Genomic DNA, 21,825 nt, shown 5'->3' with positions numbered 1-21,825 from the left:
GTCTCAGAATGTACAGAGAATTTTTGTTTCCAGCCACCTTTGCTGAATGAATGAACCTTCAGGACTGCAAAGTCTTTACCACCAAAACTTTAAAGTGCCTCATCTGTGTACTGTTCCTGGCTTGGTTTTTGTACTCTTGAGGCTCTGGCTTGGTGGCTTGGCAGATGACAACTTGCTTAGTCCACTCAGGCGACTAGTTGTTGTGCCTTTCGGAACGTAAAAAGAATACACTTTCCCGGAGATGTAGCTCAGTGTTAGTGCACATGCCTGGCATGTATGAGGGCCTGCGTTCAGTCCCCAGCAATCACCATAGATGTAACCGTGTAGACTGAACCACCCTGCTGAGGAAGCGCACACATATTTCTGGCCAAAATAGCTAACTATAGGTTCATCCTTGTTCACCTTAAGACCTCCAACACAAATGGAGCTTCTTTTGTCAGTGTGGCATTAGCCCAATCTACACTCACTGGCCACTTTATTACTTACACCTTGGTAGTACTGGCTTGGACCAACTTTTGCCTTCAGAGCTGCCTTAATCCTTTGTGGCATAGATTCAACAAGGCGCTGGAAACATTCCTTAGAGATTTTTGTCCATATTGACATGACAGCAGTTCTTGCAGATTTGCCTGCTGCACACCCATGATGTGAATCTTTTATTTCGCCACAACTCAAAGGTGTTCTATTGGATTGAGATCTGGTGGCTGTTGTAACAAGTGGTTATTTGAGTTACTGTTGCCTTTCCATCAGCTCAAACCAGTCAGGCCATTCTCCTCTGACATCAACAAAGCACTTCCACCAGAGAAGTGCCACTCACTGGAGTGTTTCACTTTTTTAGACCATCCTATTTAAACTATAGAGATCGTTATGTGCAAACATCGCAGTAGATCAGCAGTTTCTGAAATACTCACCGAGACCAGCCCATCTAGCACCAGAACAGGTATGCCTAATAAAGTGGCCAGTGAGTGTTGCTTCATCACACTTTGAAGTCACATGAAAATGGTGATTAATTCTGACTAATTCATCCTGTGAAGCTTTTTAGCACATCAAAAGCAGTTTGGGCATCCTGGTTCTCACCAATGTAGTTTCATGTGGCATGCCTATAATCAGGGAAAAAAACTATGCCTTCACTACCTCACACAAAAATAGATTGACTAACTCTTTGCAGAGACTTGTGTTTGGATAGTGCTCATTTTAAAATAAAAGTGACATTTCAAACAGCATTTGTTTAAGCTAGGGAAAAATCAAGCAGAGGCAGCAACGTTGACGATACGTTTTATTAAAGACGACAGGACAACCATTTGGAAAAGGATCAATAACAGTTTCAGCAAGGCAGCATTAGATAGAGCCTTCGTTGGGCAATTAGAAGGAATGAACAGGAAAGTCCAGAGTGAAGCTATAGCTCTTTGAGGTCAAGCCAGAACTTGGGCTCTGCATTTGGGTCTGCCCTGTGCCTGCACCTTGGGCTGACAGAGGTCCATCAGGTTTTAGTGGAGCATCACTGGCAGACTGCTGGCTGGTACAGGCAACACCCAAACCCACACTGGAACCCTGCATCTGGGACTGGGCAGTCTGTGCTGAAGGCTGCCATGTACCTGCACCCTGGGGATCCAGAGACCCATAATAAGCACTGCTCATTTGGGGAACATCACCGGAAGACTGCTGGCTGGTAGAGGTCAAGCCAGCACTTGGGCTCTGCATTTGGGTCTGCCCTGTCCCTGCACCTTGGGCTGACAGAGGTCCATCAGGTTTTAGTGGAGCATCACTGGCAGACTGCTGGCTGGTTGAGCTCACACCAGAACCCCCACTGGAAGGCTGCATCTGGGACTGGGCAGAAGATGTCTGCCATGTGCTTGCAAGCCAAGGAGGAAGGGCCCCATTGGAGCTGGTGCAGCCTTTTTGTGCAGCATCACTGGCTGACTGCTGGTTGATGGAGGTTGAGCTAGAACTCATGATCTGCATTTGGGTCTGCCCTGTGCCTGACAGAGGTCCATCAGTTTTTAGTGGAGCATCACTGGCAGACTGCTGGCTGGTAGAGGCAACACCCAAACCCACACTGGAACCCTGCATCTGGGACTGGGCAGACTGGAGGGTAGATGTCTGCCGTGTGCCTGCAAGCCAAGGAGGAAGGGCCCCATAGGAGCTGGTGCAGCCTTTTTGGGCAGAGTCACTGGCTGACTGCTGGCTAGGGGAGGTCGTGTCAGAACTCACAATTGTGCTTTGGCTAGGTATAAAAGGGAGTCTCGATTTCATAACTGGTGCAGAAGCGGACCAGCTGGAACTCTGGTACTGACCTTCATTGCTACCTTGCTGAGAGGTTGAAACCAATGCACCTCCTACAGTCTGGGTTTGGGACACAGGCTTACTTACTGGCCTGGTTTGTGAAGGATGGGGAAGCTGTTGGTAGCTTTCAGGTTGAGGAGGGGAAGCAACATGAGGTTGGGGCTCCTCTGAAGGAAGATGCATTGACTGGCCTGAGGATGGAGCCCAGTAGCCTCCCTGATGTTGATGGGTAGGAGCAGATTGGGCAGTGTACAGCCATGAACTGGTGTACTGACTGGGGAAACCTTGAGCACTGGATACAGAGTCCAAGCTGCCAGAAGACCCCCCATGTAAAGCATCACGCTCAAAAAGGCTACTGGATATCTGGGGGGTGCTTAGGACACTCTCGGAGCTCTGCCCCCAATACCGGGCTTCAACATTACCAGAGGAATCCAGCAGCTGGGGTTGGGATACAACACCAGGAAACTGTTGGCCACCTTGGAACACAGACTGGTAATACCCAGCAGAGCCACTTGTAGTTTGAGCCTCTGAAGAATCCATTTGACTGCTGGAAACACAACTTGGTTGTCCAGTCCGAGTCCGACTGGGTTCAGGACCTTGCAGAGGGAACGCGGAACTACTTTGCATGGATGCAGCACTGGAAGTGGAGCCCTCCACCTTGGTCTGATGAGGAAGGTTGCTGACTTTTTGGGGCTGAGCCATGGAAGCCCATGCTGCTACACTGGACCAATGTGGCACAGGTTTTTTATTCCACACTTGAAGGGGACACAAAAAGAGTGAAGAAGGTTTGCTAAAGAGGCCTGAACATGGGCACAAGGCCTCAATATCTGTGGTCTGATCAATTTCTTACCTCCAAGCCCATCTGTATCCCTTAACAGAAATGCAGCAGCAAGGAATAACCAAAGCCTACATGACAAAAGAGCATTTAAACATGAACTTAATCAACTGTCATAAATAATAGACAAGGTAACACCACAACCTAACCACCCCACAGTATTACCCTCTGCTCCACCACATCATGCCTCTGGACGGGGAAACCCCTAAAGCCAGTGTTACACAGCACTCGCTTCTCACTGTTAAAAGCACAAACAGACATGGGCTCCCTGCCTACCTGCATTCCATTTAAACCTCTCATTAAAGTTGGCTGATAAGAATCACCTGTTCAAACCCTTTTCAGATGTTGTCTAACCAAGTATGGCTGCCCTTTGTTTTTGCTTTGTTTGTGGAACATTTGAATCCATGAAATATCCTTTTCTCACTGTGTTGTATATTTTAACTGTGTGTTTGGGAATATTTTTGGGCCATTGTAATTCCTTTTTTACATCTAATCTTGACGAAGTTTCGATGTAGGCTGGACTTGTGAGGAACACAAAAACATATATTTGTGAGGAAAGAGGAATGATTTTGATCACTGATGTTTGTTTAAATGTAATCTCTGCTGTTACCTATGGGATGATAGGTGCACCAGCGGGAGTTATTCAATGCATAATAACAAGAGCAACTGAGATAGCTGTGTACATCTTTCTTCCAGTATCATATTTTGATATCCATGTTGTCCATGGAAGCAAGTGGAGCTGGAGATCCCTAGCACTTTTTATAAACTTACAGTCCTAGCAGATTCAATTTGATGAAAATTTCCAATTCAGTAAACATCACAAAACGTAAATCCAAAGTCCATGGGTCTGCAGCCAAGAGATTTAGATTGGGCAATTGATTCCAGCTCGTGTTAATCACCAACAGTGTGTTTCTGAGCACAGTGCCACATGTTCCACACTCTTCCTCAAATGCATTTAACAAGTGTTTTCCACATGATTTGTGTTCCATCGGAGGTTTTTAGGTCGTGGCGTGATGGCCAAGTGGTAAGGCGTCGGTCTTGTAAACCGGAGATCACGGGTTCGAGCCCCGTTTATGCCTTTTAAAAGCCACTTGAGGGGAATGCCACAAAACATTGTCATGGAAGATAACCATAGTCATTGTGGGTTGACATGGTCATTGACTGTGTGCTGATTCGTTCCCTTGTTTCTTGATTTTCGTGGCATGGTCACCACACATGCGGCACGTGAGCGTGTTGGGGATGTAGCTCAGTGGTACAGCTTGTGTTTTATATGCGTGATATCGTGGGTTCAATCCCCAGCATGTGTTCCTGATGTTTAGGACAGCTGCCCTCTAGAAAAGGTTCTGTTTGGAAGCATAGGGTGCTACACTTTGTGCTGATGCTATCGATAGGGCATGCTCAGCTTCCAATGACGGTTACTCATGAGTCAGAACGAGGCCGATTTCCACCATGAGTCAGAAGGGTGTTGATGTTTTGAGCGACTTCCCCCTTTTCCACTGTGAGAGTTAACGGGCAAGCTTGTAGGAACGTTATGTGTGTGGTTAATGGCCAGTTAAACATCCAGTCTCTGAGGCATGATGGCCAAGTGGCAAGGCGTTGGTCTCGTAAACCAAAGACCATGGGTTCTTGTTTACTCCAAAAATGAAACGGGACATGATCTTATGCTGGCAAACTCTTGACTACATGTGCCTTAAAAAATGTCTTGCCAGAGTCCTTGTACTTCAGTTGTCATCTGTTGCCGTCATGAAGTTCTACAAATGTCAGAATTTGCCTCGCTTCTTCGGTCACCATTGCTTTAAGACATCTAAGGTGCATCGAAGTTTCCTACCTGCGTCAGTCTCAGAATGTACAGAGAATTTTTGTTTCCAGCCACCTTTGCTGAATGAATGAACCTTCAGGACTGCAAAGTCTTTACCACCAAAACTTTAAAGTGCCTCATCTGTGTACTGTTCCTGGCTTGGTTTTTATACTCTTGAGGCTCTGGCTTGGTGGCTTGGCAGATGACAACTTGCTTAGTCCACTCAGGCGACTAGTTGTTGTGCCTTTCGGAACGTAAAAAGAATACACTTTCCCGGAGATGTAGCTCAGTGTTAGTGCACATGCCTTGCATGTATGAGGGCCTGCGTTCAGTCCCCAGCAATCACCATAGATGTAACCGTGTAGACTGAACCACCCTGCTGAGGAAGCGCACACATATTTCTGGCCAAAATAGCTAACTATAGGTTCATCCTTGTTCACCTTAAGACCTCCAACACAAATGGAGCTTCTTTTGTCAGTGTGGCATTAGCCCAATCTACACTCACTGGCCACTTTATTACTTACACCTTGGTAGTACTGGCTTGGACCAACTTTTGCCTTCAGAGCTGCCTTAATCCTTTGTGGCATAGATTCAACAAGGCGCTGGAAACATTCCTTAGAGATTTTTGTCCATATTGACATGACAGCAGTTCTTGCAGATTTGCCTGCTGCACACCCATGATGTGAATCTTTTATTTCGCCACAACTCAAAGGTGTTCTATTGGATTGAGATCTGGTGGCTGTTGTAACAAGTGGTTATTTGAGTTACTGTTGCCTTTCCATCAGCTCAAACCAGTCAGGCCATTCTCCTCTGACATCAACAAAGCACTTCCACCAGAGAAGTGCCACTCACTGGAGTGTTTCACTTTTTTAGACCATCCTATTTAAACTATAGAGATCGTTATGTGCAAACATCGCAGTAGATCAGCAGTTTCTGAAATACTCACCGAGACCAGCCCATCTAGCACCAGAACAGGTATGCCTAATAAAGTGGCCAGTGAGTGTTGCTTCATCACACTTTGAAGTCACATGAAAATGGTGATTAATTCTGACTAATTCATCCTGTGAAGCTTTTTAGCACATCAAAAGCAGTTTGGGCATCCTGGTTCTCACCAATGTAGTTTCATGTGGCATGCCTATAATCAGGGAACAAAACTATGCCTTCACTACCTCACACAAAAATAGATTGACTAACTCTTTGCAGAGACTTGTGTTTGGATAGTGCTCATTTTAAAATAAAAGTGACATTTCAAACAGCATTTGTTTAAGCTAGGGAAAAATCAAGCAGAGGCAGCAACGTTGACGATACGTTTTATTAAAGACGACAGGACAACCATTTGGAAAAGGATCAATAACAGTTTCAGCAAGGCAGCATTAGATAGAGCCTTCGTTGGGCAATTAGAAGGAATGAACAGGAAAGTCCAGAGTGAAGCTATAGCTCTTTGAGGTCAAGCCAGAACTTGGGCTCTGCATTTGGGTCTGCCCTGTGCCTGCACCTTGGGCTGACAGAGGTCCATCAGGTTTTAGTGGAGCATCACTGGCAGACTGCTGGCTGGTACAGGCAACACCCAAACCCACACTGGAACCCTGCATCTGGGACTGGGCAGTCTGTGCTGAAGGCTGCCATGTACCTGCACCCTGGGGATCCAGAGACCCATAATAAGCACTGCTTGTTTGGGGACCATCACCGGAAGACTGCTGGCTGGTAGAGGTCAAGCCAGAACTTGGGCTCTGCATTTGGGTCTGCCCTGTGCCTGCACCTTGGGCTGACAGAGGTCCATCAGGTTTTAGTGGAGCATCACTGGCAGACTGCTGGCTGGTACAGGCAACACCCAAACCCACACTGGAACCCTGCATCTGGGACTGGGCAGTCTGTGCTGAAGGCTGCCATGTACCTGCACCCTGGGGATCCAGAGACCCATAATAAGCACTGCTCATTTGGGGACCATCACCGGAAGACTGCTGGCTGGTAGAGGTCAAGCCAGCACTTGGGCTCTGCATTTGGGTCTGCCCTGTCCCTGCACCTTGGGCTGACAGAGGTCCATCAGGTTTTAGTGGAGCATCACTGGCAGACTGCTGGCTGGTTGAGCTCACACCAGAACCCCCACTGGAAGGCTGCATCTGGGACTGGGCAGAAGATGTCTGCCATGTGCTTGCAAGCCAAGGAGGAAGGGCCCCATTGGAGCTGGTGCAGCCTTTTTGTGCAGCATCACTGGCTGACTGCTGGTTGATGGAGGTTGAGCTAGAACTCATGATCTGCATTTGGGTCTGCCCTGTGCCTGACAGAGGTCCATCAGTTTTTAGTGGAGCATCACTGGCAGACTGCTGGCTGGTAGAGGCAACACCCAAACCCACACTGGAACCCTGCATCTGGGACTGGGCAGACTGGAGGGTAGATGTCTGCCGTGTGCCTGCAAGCCAAGGAGGAAGGGCCCCATAGGAGCTGGTGCAGCCTTTTTGGGCAGAGTCACTGGCTGACTGCTGGCTAGGGGAGGTCGTGTCAGAACTCACAATTGTGCTTTGGCTAGGTATAAAAGGGAGTCTCGATTTCATAACTGGTGCAGAAGCGGACCAGCTGGAACTCTGGTACTGACCTTCATTGCTACCTTGCTGAGAGGTTGAAACCAATGCACCTCCTACAGTCTGGGTTTGGGACACAGGCTTACTTACTGGCCTGGTTTGTGAAGGATGGGGAAGCTGTTGGTAGCTTTCAGGTTGAGGAGGGGAAGCAACATGAGGTTGGGGCTCCTCTGAAGGAAGATGCATTGACTGGCCTGAGGATGGAGCCCAGTAGCCTCCCTGATGTTGATGGGTAGGAGCAGATTGGGCAGTGTACAGCCATGAACTGGTGTACTGACTGGGGAAACCTTGAGCACTGGATACAGAGTCCAAGCTGCCAGAAGACCCCCCATGTAAAGCATCACGCTCAAAAAGGCTACTGGATATCTGGGGGGTGCTTAGGACACTCTCGGAGCTCTGCCCCCAATACCGGGCTTCAACATTACCAGAGGAATCCAGCAGCTGGGGTTGGGATACAACACCAGGAAACTGTTGGCCACCTTGGAACACAGACTGGTAATACCCAGCAGAGCCACTTGTAGTTTGAGCCTCTGAAGAATCCATTTGACTGCTGGAAACACAACTTGGTTGTCCAGTCCGAGTCCGACTGGGTTCAGGACCTTGCAGAGGGAACGCGGAACTACTTTGCATGGATGCAGCACTGGAAGTGGAGCCCTCCACCTTGGTCTGATGAGGAAGGTTGCTGACTTTTTGGGGCTGAGCCATGGAAGCCCATGCTGCTACACTGGACCAATGTGGCACAGGTTTTTTATTCCACACTTGAAGGGGACACAAAAAGAGTGAAGAAGGTTTGCTAAAGAGGCCTGAACATGGGCACAAGGCCTCAATATCTGTGGTCTGATCAATTTCTTACCTCCAAGCCCATCTGTATCCCTTAACAGAAATGCAGCAGCAAGGAATAACCAAAGCCTACATGACAAAAGAGCATTTAAACATGAACTTAATCAACTGTCATAAATAATAGACAAGGTAACACCACAACCTAACCACCCCACAGTATTACCCTCTGCTCCACCACATCATGCCTCTGGACGGGGAAACCCCTAAAGCCAGTGTTACACAGCACTCGCTTCTCACTGTTAAAAGCACAAACAGACATGGGCTCCCTGCCTACCTGCATTCCATTTAAACCTCTCATTAAAGTTGGCTGATAAGAATCACCTGTTCAAACCCTTTTCAGATGTTGTCTAACCAAGTATGGCTGCCCTTTGTTTTTGCTTTGTTTGTGGAACATTTGAATCCATGAAATATCCTTTTCTCACTGTGTTGTATATTTTAACTGTGTGTTTGGGAATATTTTTGGGCCATTGTAATTCCTTTTTTACATCTAATCTTGACGAAGTTTCGATGTAGGCTGGACTTGTGAGGAACACAAAAACATATATTTGTGAGGAAAGAGGAATGATTTTGATCACTGATGTTTGTTTAAATGTAATCTCTGCTGTTACCTATGGGATGATAGGTGCACCAGCGGGAGTTATTCAATGCATAATAACAAGAGCAACTGAGATAGCTGTGTACATCTTTCTTCCAGTATCATATTTTGATATCCATGTTGTCCATGGAAGCAAGTGGAGCTGGAGATCCCTAGCACTTTTTATAAACTTACAGTCCTAGCAGATTCAATTTGATGAAAATTTCCAATTCAGTAAACATCACAAAACGTAAATCCAAAGTCCATGGGTCTGCAGCCAAGAGATTTAGATTGGGCAATTGATTCCAGCTCGTGTTAATCACCAACAGTGTGTTTCTGAGCACAGTGCCACATGTTCCACACTCTTCCTCAAATGCATTTAACAAGTGTTTTCCACATGATTTGTGTTCCATCGGAGGTTTTTAGGTCGTGGCGTGATGGCCAAGTGGTAAGGCGTCGGTCTCGTAAACCGGAGATCACGGGTTCGAGCCCCGTTCATGCCTTTTAAAAGCCACTTGAGGGGAATGCCACAAAACATTGTCATGGAAGATAACCATAGTCATTGTGGGTTGACATGGTCATCGACTGTGTGCTGATTCGTTCCCTTGTTTCTTGATTTTCGTGGCATGGTCACCACACATGCGGCACGTGAGCGTGTTGGGGATGTAGCTCAGTGGTACAGCTTGTGTTTTATATGCGTGATATCGTGGGTTCAATCCCCAGCATGTGTTCCTGATGTTTAGGACAGCTGCCCTCTAGAAAAGGTTCTGTTTGGAAGCATAGGGTGCTACACTTTGTGCTGATGCTATCGATAGGGCATGCTCAGCTTCCAATGACGGTTACTCATGAGTCAGAACGAGGCCGATTTCCACCATGAGTCAGAAGGGTGTTGATGTTTTGAGCGACTTCCCCCTTTTCCACTGTGAGAGTTAACGGGCAAGCTTGTAGGAACGTTATGTGTGTGGTTAATGGCCAGTTAAACATCCAGTCTCTGAGGCATGATGGCCAAGTGGCAAGGCGTTGGTCTCGTAAACCAAAGACCATGGGTTCTTGTTTACTCCAAAAATGAAACGGGACATGATCTTATGCTGGCAAACTCTTGACTGCATGTGCCTTAAAAAATGTCTTGCCAGAGTCCTTGTACTTCAGTTGTCATCTGTTGCCGTCATGAAGTTCTACAAATGTCAGAATTTGCCTCGCTTCTTCGGTCACCATTGCTTTAAGACATCTAAGGTGCATCGAAGTTTCCTACCTGCGTCAGTCTCAGAATGTACAGAGAATTTTTGTTTCCAGCCACCTTTGCTGAATGAATGAACCTTCAGGACTGCAAAGTCTTTACCACCAAAACTTTAAAGTGCCTCATCTGTGTACTGTTCCTGGCTTGGTTTTTGTACTCTTGAGGCTCTGGCTTGGTGGCTTGGCAGATGACAACTTGCTTAGTCCACTCAGGCGACTAGTTGTTGTGCCTTTCGGAACGTAAAAAGAATACACTTTCCCGGAGATGTAGCTCAGTGTTAGTGCACATGCCTGGCATGTATGAGGGCCTGCGTTCAGTCCCCAGCAATCACCATAGATGTAACCGTGTAGACTGAACCACCCTGCTGAGGAAGCGCACACATATTTCTGGCCAAAATAGCTAACTATAGGTTCATCCTTGTTCACCTTAAGACCTCCAACACAAATGGAGCTTCTTTTGTCAGTGTGGCATTAGCCCAATCTACACTCACTGGCCACTTTATTACTTACACCTTGGTAGTACTGGCTTGGACCAACTTTTGCCTTCAGAGCTGCCTTAATCCTTTGTGGCATAGATTCAACAAGGCGCTGGAAACATTCCTTAGAGATTTTTGTCCATATTGACATGACAGCAGTTCTTGCAGATTTGCCTGCTGCACACCCATGATGTGAATCTTTTATTTCGCCACAACTCAAAGGTGTTCTATTGGATTGAGATCTGGTGGCTGTTGTAACAAGTGGTTATTTGAGTTACTGTTGCCTTTCCATCAGCTCAAACCAGTCAGGCCATTCTCCTCTGACATCAACAAAGCACTTCCACCAGAGAAGTGCCACTCACTGGAGTGTTTCACTTTTTTAGACCATCCTATTTAAACTATAGAGATCGTTATGTGCAAACATCGCAGTAGATCAGCAGTTTCTGAAATACTCACCGAGACCAGCCCATCTAGCACCAGAACAGGTATGCCTAATAAAGTGGCCAGTGAGTGTTGCTTCATCACACTTTGAAGTCACATGAAAATGGTGATTAATTCTGACTAATTCATCCTGTGAAGCTTTTTAGCACATCAAAAGCAGTTTGGGCATCCTGGTTCTCACCAATGTAGTTTCATGTGGCATGCCTATAATCAGGGAACAAAACTATGCCTTCACTACCTCACACAAAAATAGATTGACTAACTCTTTGCAGAGACTTGTGTTTGGATAGTGCTCATTTTAAAATAAAAGTGACATTTCAGACAGCATTTGTTTAAGCTAGGGAAAAATCAAGCAGAGGCAGCAACGTTGACGATACGTTTTATTAAAGACGACAGGACAACCATTTGGAAAAGGATCAATAACAGTTTCAGCAAGGCAGCATTAGATAGAGCCTTCGTTGGGCAATTAGAAGGAATGAACAGGAAAGTCCAGAGTGAAGCTATAGCTCTTCGAGGTCAAGCCAGAACTTGGGCTCTGCATTTGGGTCTGCCCTGTGCCTGCACCTTGGGCTGACAGAGGTCCATCAGGTTTTAGTGGAGCATCACTGGCAGACTGCTGGCTGGTACAGGCAACACCCAAACCCACACTGGAACCCTGCATCTGGGACTGGGCAGTCTGTGCTGAAGGCTGCCATGTACCTGCACCCTGGGGATCCAGAGACCCATAATAAGCACTGCTGGTTTGGGGAACATCACCGGAAGACTGCTGGCTGGTAGAGGTCAAGCCAGAACTTGGGCTCTGCATTTGGGTCTGCCCTGTGCCTGCACCTTGGGCTGACAGAGGTCCATCAGGTTTTAGTGGAGCATCACTGGCAGACTGCTGGCTGGTACAGGCAACACCCAAACCCACACTGGAACCCTGCATCTGGGACTGGGCAGTCTGTGCTGAAGGCTGCCATGTACCTGCACCCTGGGGATCCAGAGACCCATAATAAGCACTGCTCATTTGGGGAACATCACCGGAAGACTGCTGGCTGGTAGAGGTCAAGCCAGCACTTGGGCTCTGCATTTGGGTCTGCCCTGTCCCTGCACCTTGGGCTGACAGAGGTCCATCAGGTTTTAGTGGAGCATCACTGGCAGACTGCTGGCTGGTTGAGCTCACACCAGAACCCCCACTGGAAGGCTGCATCTGGGACTGGGCAGAAGATGTCTGCCATGTGCTTGCAAGCCAAGGAGGAAGGGCCCCATTGGAGCTGGTGCAGCCTTTTTGTGCAGCATCACTGGCTGACTGCTGGTTGATGGAGGTTGAGCTAGAACTCATGATCTGCATTTGGGTCTGCCCTGTGCCTGACAGAGGTCCATCAGTTTTTAGTGGAGCATCACTGGCAGACTGCTGGCTGGTAGAGGCAACACCCAAACCCACACTGGAACCCTGCATCTGGGACTGGGCAGACTGGAGGGTAGATGTCTGCCGTGTGCCTGCAAGCCAAGGAGGAAGGGCCCCATAGGAGCTGGTGCAGCCTTTTTGGGCAGAGTCACTGGCTGACTGCTGGCTAGGGGAGGTCGTGTCAGAACTCACAATTGTGCTTTGGCTAGGTATAAAAGGGAGTCTCGATTTCATAACTGGTGCAGAAGCGGACCAGCTGGAACTCTGGTACTGACCTTCATTGCTACCTTGCTGAGAGGTTGAAACCAATGCACCTCCTACAGTCTGGGTTTGGGACACAGGCTTACTTACTGGCCTGGTTTGTGAAGGATGGGGAAGCTGTTGGTAGCTTTCAGGTTGAGGAGGGGAAGCAACATGAGGTTGGGGCTCCTCTGAAGGAAGATGCATTGACTGGCCTGAGGATGGAGCCCAGTAGCCTCCCTGATGTTGATGGGTAGGAGCAGATTGGGCAGTGTACAGCCATGAACTGGTGTACTGACTGGGGAAACCTTGAGCACTGGATACAGAGTCCAAGCTGCCAGAAGACCCCCCATGTAAAGCATCACGCTCAAAAAGGCTACTGGATATCTGGGGGGTGCTTAGGACACTCTCGGAGCTCTGCCCCCAATACCGGGCTTCAACATTACCAGAGGAATCCAGCAGCTGGGGTTGGGATACAACACCAGGAAACTGTTGGCCACCTTGGAACACAGACTGGTAATACCCAGCAGAGCCACTTGTAGTTTGAGCCTCTGAAGAATCCATTTGACTGCTGGAAACACAACTTGGTTGTCCAGTCCGAGTCCGACTGGGTTCAGGACCTTGCAGAGGGAACGCGGAACTACTTTGCATGGATGCAGCACTGGAAGTGGAGCCCTCCACCTTGGTCTGATGAGGAAGGTTGCTGACTTTTTGGGGCTGAGCCATGGAAGCCCATGCTGCTACACTGGACCAATGTGGCACAGGTTTTTTATTCCACACTTGAAGGGGACACAAAAAGAGTGAAGAAGGTTTGCTAAAGAGGCCTGAACATGGGCACAAGGCCTCAATATCTGTGGTCTGATCAATTTCTTACCTCCAAGCCCATCTGTATCCCTTAACAGAAATGCAGCAGCAAGGAATAACCAAAGCCTACATGACAAAAGAGCATTTAAACATGAACTTAATCAACTGTCATAAATAATAGACAAGGTAACACCACAACCTAACCACCCCACAGTATTACCCTCTGCTCCACCACATCATGCCTCTGGACGGGGAAACCCCTAAAGCCAGTGTTACACAGCACTCGCTTCTCACTGTTAAAAGCACAAACAGACATGGGCTCCCTGCCTACCTGCATTCCATTTAAACCTCTCATTAAAGTTGGCTGATAAGAATCACCTGTTCAAACCCTTTTCAGATGTTGTCTAACCAAGTATGGCTGCCCTTTGTTTTTGCTTTGTTTGTGGAACATTTGAATCCATGAAATATCCTTTTCTCACTGTGTTGTATATTTTAACTGTGTGTTTGGGAATATTTTTGGGCCATTGTAATTCCTTTTTTACATCTAATCTTGACGAAGTTTCGATGTAGGCTGGACTTGTGAGGAACACAAAAACATATATTTGTGAGGAAAGAGGAATGATTTTGATCACTGATGTTTGTTTAAATGTAATCTCTGCTGTTACCTATGGGATGATAGGTGCACCAGCGGGAGTTATTCAATGCATAATAACAAGAGCAACTGAGATAGCTGTGTACATCTTTCTTCCAGTATCATATTTTGATATCCATGTTGTCCATGGAAGCAAGTGGAGCTGGAGATCCCTAGCACTTTTTATAAACTTACAGTCCTAGCAGATTCAATTTGATGAAAATTTCCAATTCAGTAAACATCACAAAACGTAAATCCAAAGTCCATGGGTCTGCAGCCAAGAGATTTAGATTGGGCAATTGATTCCAGCTCGTGTTAATCACCAACAGTGTGTTTCTGAGCACAGTGCCACATGTTCCACACTCTTCCTCAAATGCATTTAACAAGTGTTTTCCACATGATTTGTGTTCCATCGGAGGTTTTTAGGTCGTGGCGTGATGGCCAAGTGGTAAGGCGTCGGTCTCGTAAACCGGAGATCACGGGTTCGAGCCCCGTTCATGCCTTTTAAAAGCCACTTGAGGGGAATGCCACAAAACATTGTCATGGAAGATAACCATAGTCATTGTGGGTTGACATGGTCATTGACTGTGTGCTGATTCGTTCCCTTGTTTCTTGATTTTCGTGGCATGGTCACCACACATGCGGCACGTGAGCGTGTTGGGGATGTAGCTCAGTGGTACAGCTTGTGTTTTATATGCGTGATATCGTGGGTTCAATCCCCAGCATGTGTTCCTGATGTTTAGGACAGCTGCCCTCTAGAAAAGGTTCTGTTTGGAAGCATAGGGTGCTACACTTTGTGCTGATGCTATCGATAGGGCATGCTCAGCTTCCAATGACGGTTACTCATGAGTCAGAACGAGGCCGATTTCCACCATGAGTCAGAAGGGTGTTGATGTTTTGAGCGACTTCCCCCTTTTCCACTGTGAGAGTTAACGGGCAAGCTTGTAGGAACGTTATGTGTGTGGTTAATGGCCAGTTAAACATCCAGTCTCTGAGGCATGATGGCCAAGTGGCAAGGCGTTGGTCTCGTAAACCAAAGACCATGGGTTCTTGTTTACTCCAAAAATGAAACGGGACATGATCTTATGCTGGCAAACTCTTGACTACATGTGCCTTAAAAAATGTCTTGCCAGAGTCCTTGTACTTCAGTTGTCATCTGTTGCCGTCATGAAGTTCTACAAATGTCAGAATTTGCCTCGCTTCTTCGGTCACCATTGCTTTAAGACATCTAAGGTGCATCGAAGTTTCCTACCTGCGTCAGTCTCAGAATGTACAGAGAATTTTTGTTTCCAGCCACCTTTGCTGAATGAATGAACCTTCAGGACTGCAAAGTCTTTACCACCAAAACTTTAAAGTGCCTCATCTGTGTACTGTTCCTGGCTTGGTTTTTATACTCTTGAGGCTCTGGCTTGGTGGCTTGGCAGATGACAACTTGCTTAGTCCACTCAGGCGACTAGTTGTTGTGCCTTTCGGAACGTAAAAAGAATACACTTTCCCGGAGATGTAGCTCAGTGTTAGTGCACATGCCTTGCATGTATGAGGGCCTGCGTTCAGTCCCCAGCAATCACCATAGATGTAACCGTGTAGACTGAACCACCCTGCTGAGGAAGCGCACACATATTTCTGGCCAAAATAGCTAACTATAGGTTCATCCTTGTTCACCTTAAGACCTCCAACACAAATGGAGCTTCTTTTGTCAGTGTGGCATTAGCCCAATCTACACTCACTGGCCACTTTATTACTTACACCTTGGTAGTACTGGCTTGGACCAACTTTTGCCTTCAGAGCTGCCTTAATCCTTTGTGGCATAGATTCAACAAGGCGCTGGAAACATTCCTTAGAGATTTTTGTCCATATTGACATGACAGCAGTTCTTGCAGATTTGCCTGCTGCACACCCATGATGTGAATCTTTTATTTCGCCACAACTCAAAGGTGTTCTATTGGATTGAGATCTGGTGGCTGTTGTAACAAGTGGTTATTTGAGTTACTGTTGCCTTTCCATCAGCTCAAACCAGTCAGGCCATTCTCCTCTGACATCAACAAAGCACTTCCACCAGAGAAGTGCCACTCACTGGAGTGTTTCACTTTTTTAGACCATCCTATTTAAACTATAGAGATCGTTATGTGCAAACATCGCAGTAGATCAGCAGTTTCTGAAATACTCACCGAGACCAGCCCATCTAGCACCAGAACAGGTATGCCTAATAAAGTGGCCAGTGAGTGTTGCTTCATCACACTTTGAAGTCACATGAAAATGGTGATTAATTCTGACTAATTCATCCTGTGAAGCTTTTTAGCACATCAAAAGCAGTTTGGGCATCCTGGTTCTCACCAATGTAGTTTCATGTGGCATGCCTATAATCAGGGAACAAAACTATGCCTTCACTACCTCACACAAAAATAGATTGACTAACTCTTTGCAGAGACTTGTGTTTGGATAGTGCTCATTTTAAAATAAAAGTGACATTTCAAACAGCATTTGTTTAAGCTAGGGAAAAATCAAGCAGAGGCAGCAACGTTGACGATACGTTTTATTAAAGACGACAGGACAACCATTTGGAAAAGGATCAATAACAGTTTCAGCAAGGCAGCATTAGATAGAGCCTTCGTTGGGCAATTAGAAGGAATGAACAGGAAAGTCCAGAGTGAAGCTATAGCTCTTTGAGGTCAAGCCAGAACTTGGGCTCTGCATTTGGGTCTGCCCTGTGCCTGCACCTTGGGCTGACAGAGGTCCATCAGGTTTTAGTGGAGCATCACTGGCAGACTGCTGGCTGGTACAGGCAACACCCAAACCCACACTGGAACCCTGCATCTGGGACTGGGCAGTCTGTGCTGAAGGCTGCCATGTACCTGCACCCTGGGGATCCAGAGACCCATAATAAGCACTGCTTGTTTGGGGACCATCACCGGAAGACTGCTGGCTGGTAGAGGTCAAGCCAGAACTTGGGCTCTGCATTTGGGTCTGCCCTGTGCCTGCACCTTGGGCTGACAGAGGTCCATCAGGTTTTAGTGGAGCATCACTGGCAGACTGCTGGCTGGTACAGGCAACACCCAAACCCACACTGGAACCCTGCATCTGGGACTGGGCAGTCTGTGCTGAAGGCTGCCATGTACCTGCACCCTGGGGATCCAGAGACCCATAATAAGCACTGCTCATTTGGGGACCATCACCGGAAGACTGCTGGCTGGTAGAGGTCAAGCCAGAACTTGGGCTCTGCATTTGGGTCTGCCCTGTCCCTGCACCTTGGGCTGACAGAGGTCCATCAGGTTTTAGTGGAGCATCACTGGCAGACTGCTGGCTGGTTGAGCTCACACCAGAACCCCCACTGGAAGGCTGCATCTGGGACTGGGCAGAAGATGTCTGCCATGTGCTTGCAAGCCAAGGAGGAAGGGCCCCATTGGAGCTGGTGCAGCCTTTTTGTGCAGCATCACTGGCTGACTGCTGGTTGATGGAGGTTGAGCTAGAACTCATGATCTGCATTTGGGTCTGCCCTGTGCCTGACAGAGGTCCATCAGTTTTTAGTGGAGCATCACTGGCAGACTGCTGGCTGGTAGAGGCAACACCCAAACCCACACTGGAACCCTGCATCTGGGACTGGGCAGACTGGAGGGTAGATGTCTGCCGTGTGCCTGCAAGCCAAGGAGGAAGGGCCCCATAGGAGCTGGTGCAGCCTTTTTGGGCAGAGTCACTGGCTGACTGCTGGCTAGGGGAGGTCGTGTCAGAACTCACAATTGTGCTTTGGCTAGGTATAAAAGGGAGTCTCGATTTCATAACTGGTGCAGAAGCGGACCAGCTGGAACTCTGGTACTGACCTTCATTGCTACCTTGCTGAGAGGTTGAAACCAATGCACCTCCTACAGTCTGGGTTTGGGACACAGGCTTACTTACTGGCCTGGTTTGTGAAGGATGGGGAAGCTGTTGGTAGCTTTCAGGTTGAGGAGGGGAAGCAACATGAGGTTGGGGCTCCTCTGAAGGAAGATGCATTGACTGGCCTGAGGATGGAGCCCAGTAGCCTCCCTGATGTTGATGGGTAGGAGCAGATTGGGCAGTGTACAGCCATGAACTGGTGTACTGACTGGGGAAACCTTGAGCACTGGATACAGAGTCCAAGCTGCCAGAAGACCCCCCATGTAAAGCATCACGCTCAAAAAGGCTACTGGATATCTGGGGGGTGCTTAGGACACTCTCGGAGCTCTGCCCCCAATACCGGGCTTCAACATTACCAGAGGAATCCAGCAGCTGGGGTTGGGATACAACACCAGGAAACTGTTGGCCACCTTGGAACACAGACTGGTAATACCCAGCAGAGCCACTTGTAGTTTGAGCCTCTGAAGAATCCATTTGACTGCTGGAAACACAACTTGGTTGTCCAGTCCGACTGGGTTCAGGACCTTGCAGAGGGAACGCGGAACTACTTTGCATGGATGCAGCACTGGAAGTGGAGCCCTCCACCTTGGTCTGATGAGGAAGGTTGCTGACTTTTTGGGGCTGAGCCATGGAAGCCCATGCTGCTACACTGGACCAATGTGGCACAGGTTTTTTATTCCACACTTGAAAGGGACACAAAAAGAGTGAAGAAGGTTTGCTAAAGAGGCCTGAACATGGGCACAAGGCCTCAATATCTGTGGTCTGATCAATTTCTTACCTCCAAGCCCATCTGTATCCCTTAACAGAAATGCAGCAGCAAGGAATAACCAAAGCCTACATGACAAAAGAGCATTTAAACATGAACTTAATCAACTGTCATAAATAATAGACAAGGTAACACCACAACCTAACCACCCCACAGTATTACCCTCTGCTCCACCACATCATGCCTCTGGACGGGGAAACCCCTAAAGCCAGTGTTACACAGCACTCGCTTCTCACTGTTAAAAGCACAAACAGACATGGGCTCCCTGCCTACCTGCATTCCATTTAAACCTCTCATTAAAGTTGGCTGATAAGAATCACCTGTTCAAACCCTTTTCAGATGTTGTCTAACCAAGTATGGCTGCCCTTTGTTTTTGCTTTGTTTGTGGAACATTTGAATCCATGAAATATCCTTTTCTCACTGTGTTGTATATTTTAACTGTGTGTTTGGGAATATTTTTGGGCCATTGTAATTCCTTTTTTACATCTAATCTTGACGAAGTTTCGATGTAGGCTGGACTTGTGAGGAACACAAAAACATATATTTGTGAGGAAAGAGGAATGATTTTGATCACTGATGTTTGTTTAAATGTAATCTCTGCTGTTACCTATGGGATGATAGGTGCACCAGCGGGAGTTATTCAATGCATAATAACAAGAGCAACTGAGATAGCTGTGTACATCTTTCTTCCAGTATCATATTTTGATATCCATGTTGTCCATGGAAGCAAGTGGAGCTGGAGATCCCTAGCACTTTTTATAAACTTACAGTCCTAGCAGATTCAATTTGATGAAAATTTCCAATTCAGTAAACATCACAAAACGTAAATCCAAAGTCCATGGGTCTGCAGCCAAGAGATTTAGATTGGGCAATTGATTCCAGCTCGTGTTAATCACCAACAGTGTGTTTCTGAGCACAGTGCCACATGTTCCACACTCTTCCTCAAATGCATTTAACAAGTGTTTTCCACATGATTTGTGTTCCATCGGAGGTTTTTAGGTCGTGGCGTGATGGCCAAGTGGTAAGGCGTCGGTCTCGTAAACCGGAGATCACGGGTTCGAGCCCCGTTCATGCCTTTTAAAAGCCACTTGAGGGGAATGCCACAAAACATTGTCATGGAAGATAACCATAGTCATTGTGGGTTGACATGGTCATCGACTGTGTGCTGATTCGTTCCCTTGTTTCTTGATTTTCGTGGCATGGTCACCACACATGCGGCACGTGAGCGTGTTGGGGATGTAGCTCAGTGGTACAGCTTGTGTTTTATATGCGTGATATCGTGGGTTCAATCCCCAGCATGTGTTCCTGATGTTTAGGACAGCTGCCCTCTAGAAAAGGTTCTGTTTGGAAGCATAGGGTGCTACACTTTGTGCTGATGCTATCGATAGGGCATGCTCAGCTTCCAATGACGGTTACTCATGAGTCAGAACGAGGCCGATTTCCACCATGAGTCAGAAGGGTGTTGATGTTTTGAGCGACTTCCCCCTTTTCCACTGTGAGAGTTAACGGGCAAGCTTGTAGGAACGTTATGTGTGTGGTTAATGGCCAGTTAAACATCCAGTCTCTGAGGCATGATGGCCAAGTGGCAAGGCGTTGGTCTCGTAAACCAAAGACCATGGGTTCTTGTTTACTCCAAAAATGAAACGGGACATGATCTTATGCTGGCAAACTCTTGACTACATGTGCCTTAAAAAATGTCTTGCCAGAGTCCTTGTACTTCAGTTGTCATCTGTTGCCGTCATGAAGTTCTACAAATGTCAGAATTTGCCTCGCTTCTTCGGTCACCATTGCTTTAAGACATCTAAGGTGCATCAAAGTTTCCTACCTGCGTCAGTCTCAGAATGTACAGAGAATTTTTGTTTCCAGCCACCTTTGCTGAATGAATGAACCTTCAGGACTGCAAAGTCTTTACCACCAAAACTTTAAAGTGCCTCATCTGTGTACTGTTCCTGGCTTGGTTTTTATACTCTTGAGGCTCTGGCTTGGTGGCTTGGCAGATGACAACTTGCTTAGTCCACTCAGGCGACTAGTTGTTGTGCCTTTCGGAACGTAAAAAGAATACACTTTCCCGGAGATGTAGCTCAGTGTTAGTGCACATGCCTTGCATGTATGAGGGCCTGCGTTCAGTCCCCAGCAATCACCATAGATGTAACCGTGTAGACTGAACCACCCTGCTGAGGAAGCGCACACATATTTCTGGCCAAAATAGCTAACTATAGGTTCATCCTTGTTCACCTTAAGACCTCCAACACAAATGGAGCTTCTTTTGTCAGTGTGGCATTAGCCCAATCTACACTCACTGGCCACTTTATTACTTACACCTTGGTAGTACTGGCTTGGACCAACTTTTGCCTTCAGAGCTGCCTTAATCCTTTGTGGCATAGATTCAACAAGGCGCTGGAAACATTCCTTAGAGATTTTTGTCCATATTGACATGACAGCAGTTCTTGCAGATTTGCCTGCTGCACACCCATGATGTGAATCTTTTATTTCGCCACAACTCAAAGGTGTTCTATTGGATTGAGATCTGGTGGCTGTTGTAACAAGTGGTTATTTGAGTTACTGTTGCCTTTCCATCAGCTCAAACCAGTCAGGCCATTCTCCTCTGACATCAACAAAGCACTTCCACCAGAGAAGTGCCACTCACTGGAGTGTTTCACTTTTTTAGACCATCCTATTTAAACTATAGAGATCGTTATGTGCAAACATCGCAGTAGATCAGCAGTTTCTGAAATACTCACCGAGACCAGCCCATCTAGCACCAGAACAGGTATGCCTAATAAAGTGGCCAGTGAGTGTTGCTTCATCACACTTTGAAGTCACATGAAAATGGTGATTAATTCTGACTAATTCATCCTGTGAAGCTTTTTAGCACATCAAAAGCAGTTTGGGCATCCTGGTTCTCACCAATGTAGTTTCATGTGGCATGCCTATAATCAGGGAACAAAACTATGCCTTCACTACCTCACACAAAAATAGATTGACTAACTCTTTGCAGAGACTTGTGTTTGGATAGTGCTCATTTTAAAATAAAAGTGACATTTCAAACAGCATTTGTTTAAGCTAGG

General features: G+C 47.0%; 3 protein-coding genes, 1 long non-coding RNA gene and 4 other non-coding genes across 8 annotated transcripts; 4 read left to right on the top strand and 4 right to left on the bottom strand.

The window, feature by feature from the left end:
* Window positions 1-1,260: 1,260 nt before the first annotated feature.
* LOC145652661 (uncharacterized) lies at window positions 1,261-3,347 on the bottom strand. Its single transcript, XM_081703653.1, has 3 exons — window positions 3,281-3,347; window positions 3,131-3,186; window positions 1,261-3,035 (listed from the first exon to the last, which is right to left on the bottom strand). The coding sequence occupies exons 1-3, from the start codon at window positions 3,298-3,300 to the stop codon at window positions 1,360-1,362; spliced, it is 1,752 nt and encodes a 583-aa protein (XP_081559779.1). The 5' UTR covers window positions 3,301-3,347; the 3' UTR covers window positions 1,261-1,359.
* Window positions 3,348-4,122: 775 nt separating this feature from the next.
* trnat-cgu (transfer RNA threonine (anticodon CGU)) lies at window positions 4,123-4,194 on the top strand. The gene has a single exon. It is a non-coding gene; the product is annotated as a tRNA-Thr (tRNA).
* A 2,017-nt stretch (window positions 4,195-6,211) lies between these two features.
* Window positions 6,212-8,562, bottom strand: LOC118242977 (uncharacterized). Its single transcript, XM_035536456.2, has 3 exons — window positions 8,496-8,562; window positions 8,346-8,401; window positions 6,212-8,250 (listed from the first exon to the last, which is right to left on the bottom strand). Exons 1-3 carry the CDS (start codon window positions 8,513-8,515, stop codon window positions 6,311-6,313), a joined length of 2,016 nt encoding a protein of 671 aa, XP_035392349.2. The 5' UTR covers window positions 8,516-8,562; the 3' UTR covers window positions 6,212-6,310.
* Window positions 8,563-9,337: 775 nt separating this feature from the next.
* On the top strand, window positions 9,338-9,409 carry trnat-cgu (transfer RNA threonine (anticodon CGU)). The gene has a single exon. It is a non-coding gene; the product is annotated as a tRNA-Thr (tRNA).
* Window positions 9,410-11,426: 2,017 nt separating this feature from the next.
* On the bottom strand, window positions 11,427-13,777 carry LOC118242946 (uncharacterized). Its single transcript, XM_035536265.2, has 3 exons — window positions 13,711-13,777; window positions 13,561-13,616; window positions 11,427-13,465 (listed from the first exon to the last, which is right to left on the bottom strand). The coding sequence occupies exons 1-3, from the start codon at window positions 13,728-13,730 to the stop codon at window positions 11,526-11,528; spliced, it is 2,016 nt and encodes a 671-aa protein (XP_035392158.1). The 5' UTR covers window positions 13,731-13,777; the 3' UTR covers window positions 11,427-11,525.
* A 775-nt stretch (window positions 13,778-14,552) lies between these two features.
* trnat-cgu (transfer RNA threonine (anticodon CGU)) lies at window positions 14,553-14,624 on the top strand. The gene has a single exon. It is a non-coding gene; the product is annotated as a tRNA-Thr (tRNA).
* Window positions 14,625-18,470: 3,846 nt separating this feature from the next.
* Window positions 18,471-18,992, bottom strand: LOC118242947 (uncharacterized). Its single transcript, XR_004777115.2, has 3 exons — window positions 18,920-18,992; window positions 18,770-18,825; window positions 18,471-18,674 (listed from the first exon to the last, which is right to left on the bottom strand). It is a non-coding gene; the product is annotated as an uncharacterized LOC118242947 (long non-coding RNA).
* A 769-nt stretch (window positions 18,993-19,761) lies between these two features.
* Window positions 19,762-19,833, top strand: trnat-cgu (transfer RNA threonine (anticodon CGU)). The gene has a single exon. It is a non-coding gene; the product is annotated as a tRNA-Thr (tRNA).
* The last annotated feature ends 1,992 nt before the right edge of the window (window positions 19,834-21,825 follow it).

This window comes from Electrophorus electricus, chromosome 20, assembly GCF_041902795.1.
Source record: "Electrophorus electricus isolate QZ-2024a chromosome 20, ASM4190279v1, whole genome shotgun sequence".
In the NCBI taxonomy this organism is placed as follows: domain Eukaryota; kingdom Metazoa; phylum Chordata; class Actinopteri; order Gymnotiformes; family Gymnotidae; genus Electrophorus; species Electrophorus electricus.
This window is presented reverse-complemented; position numbering and strand designations above follow the sequence as displayed.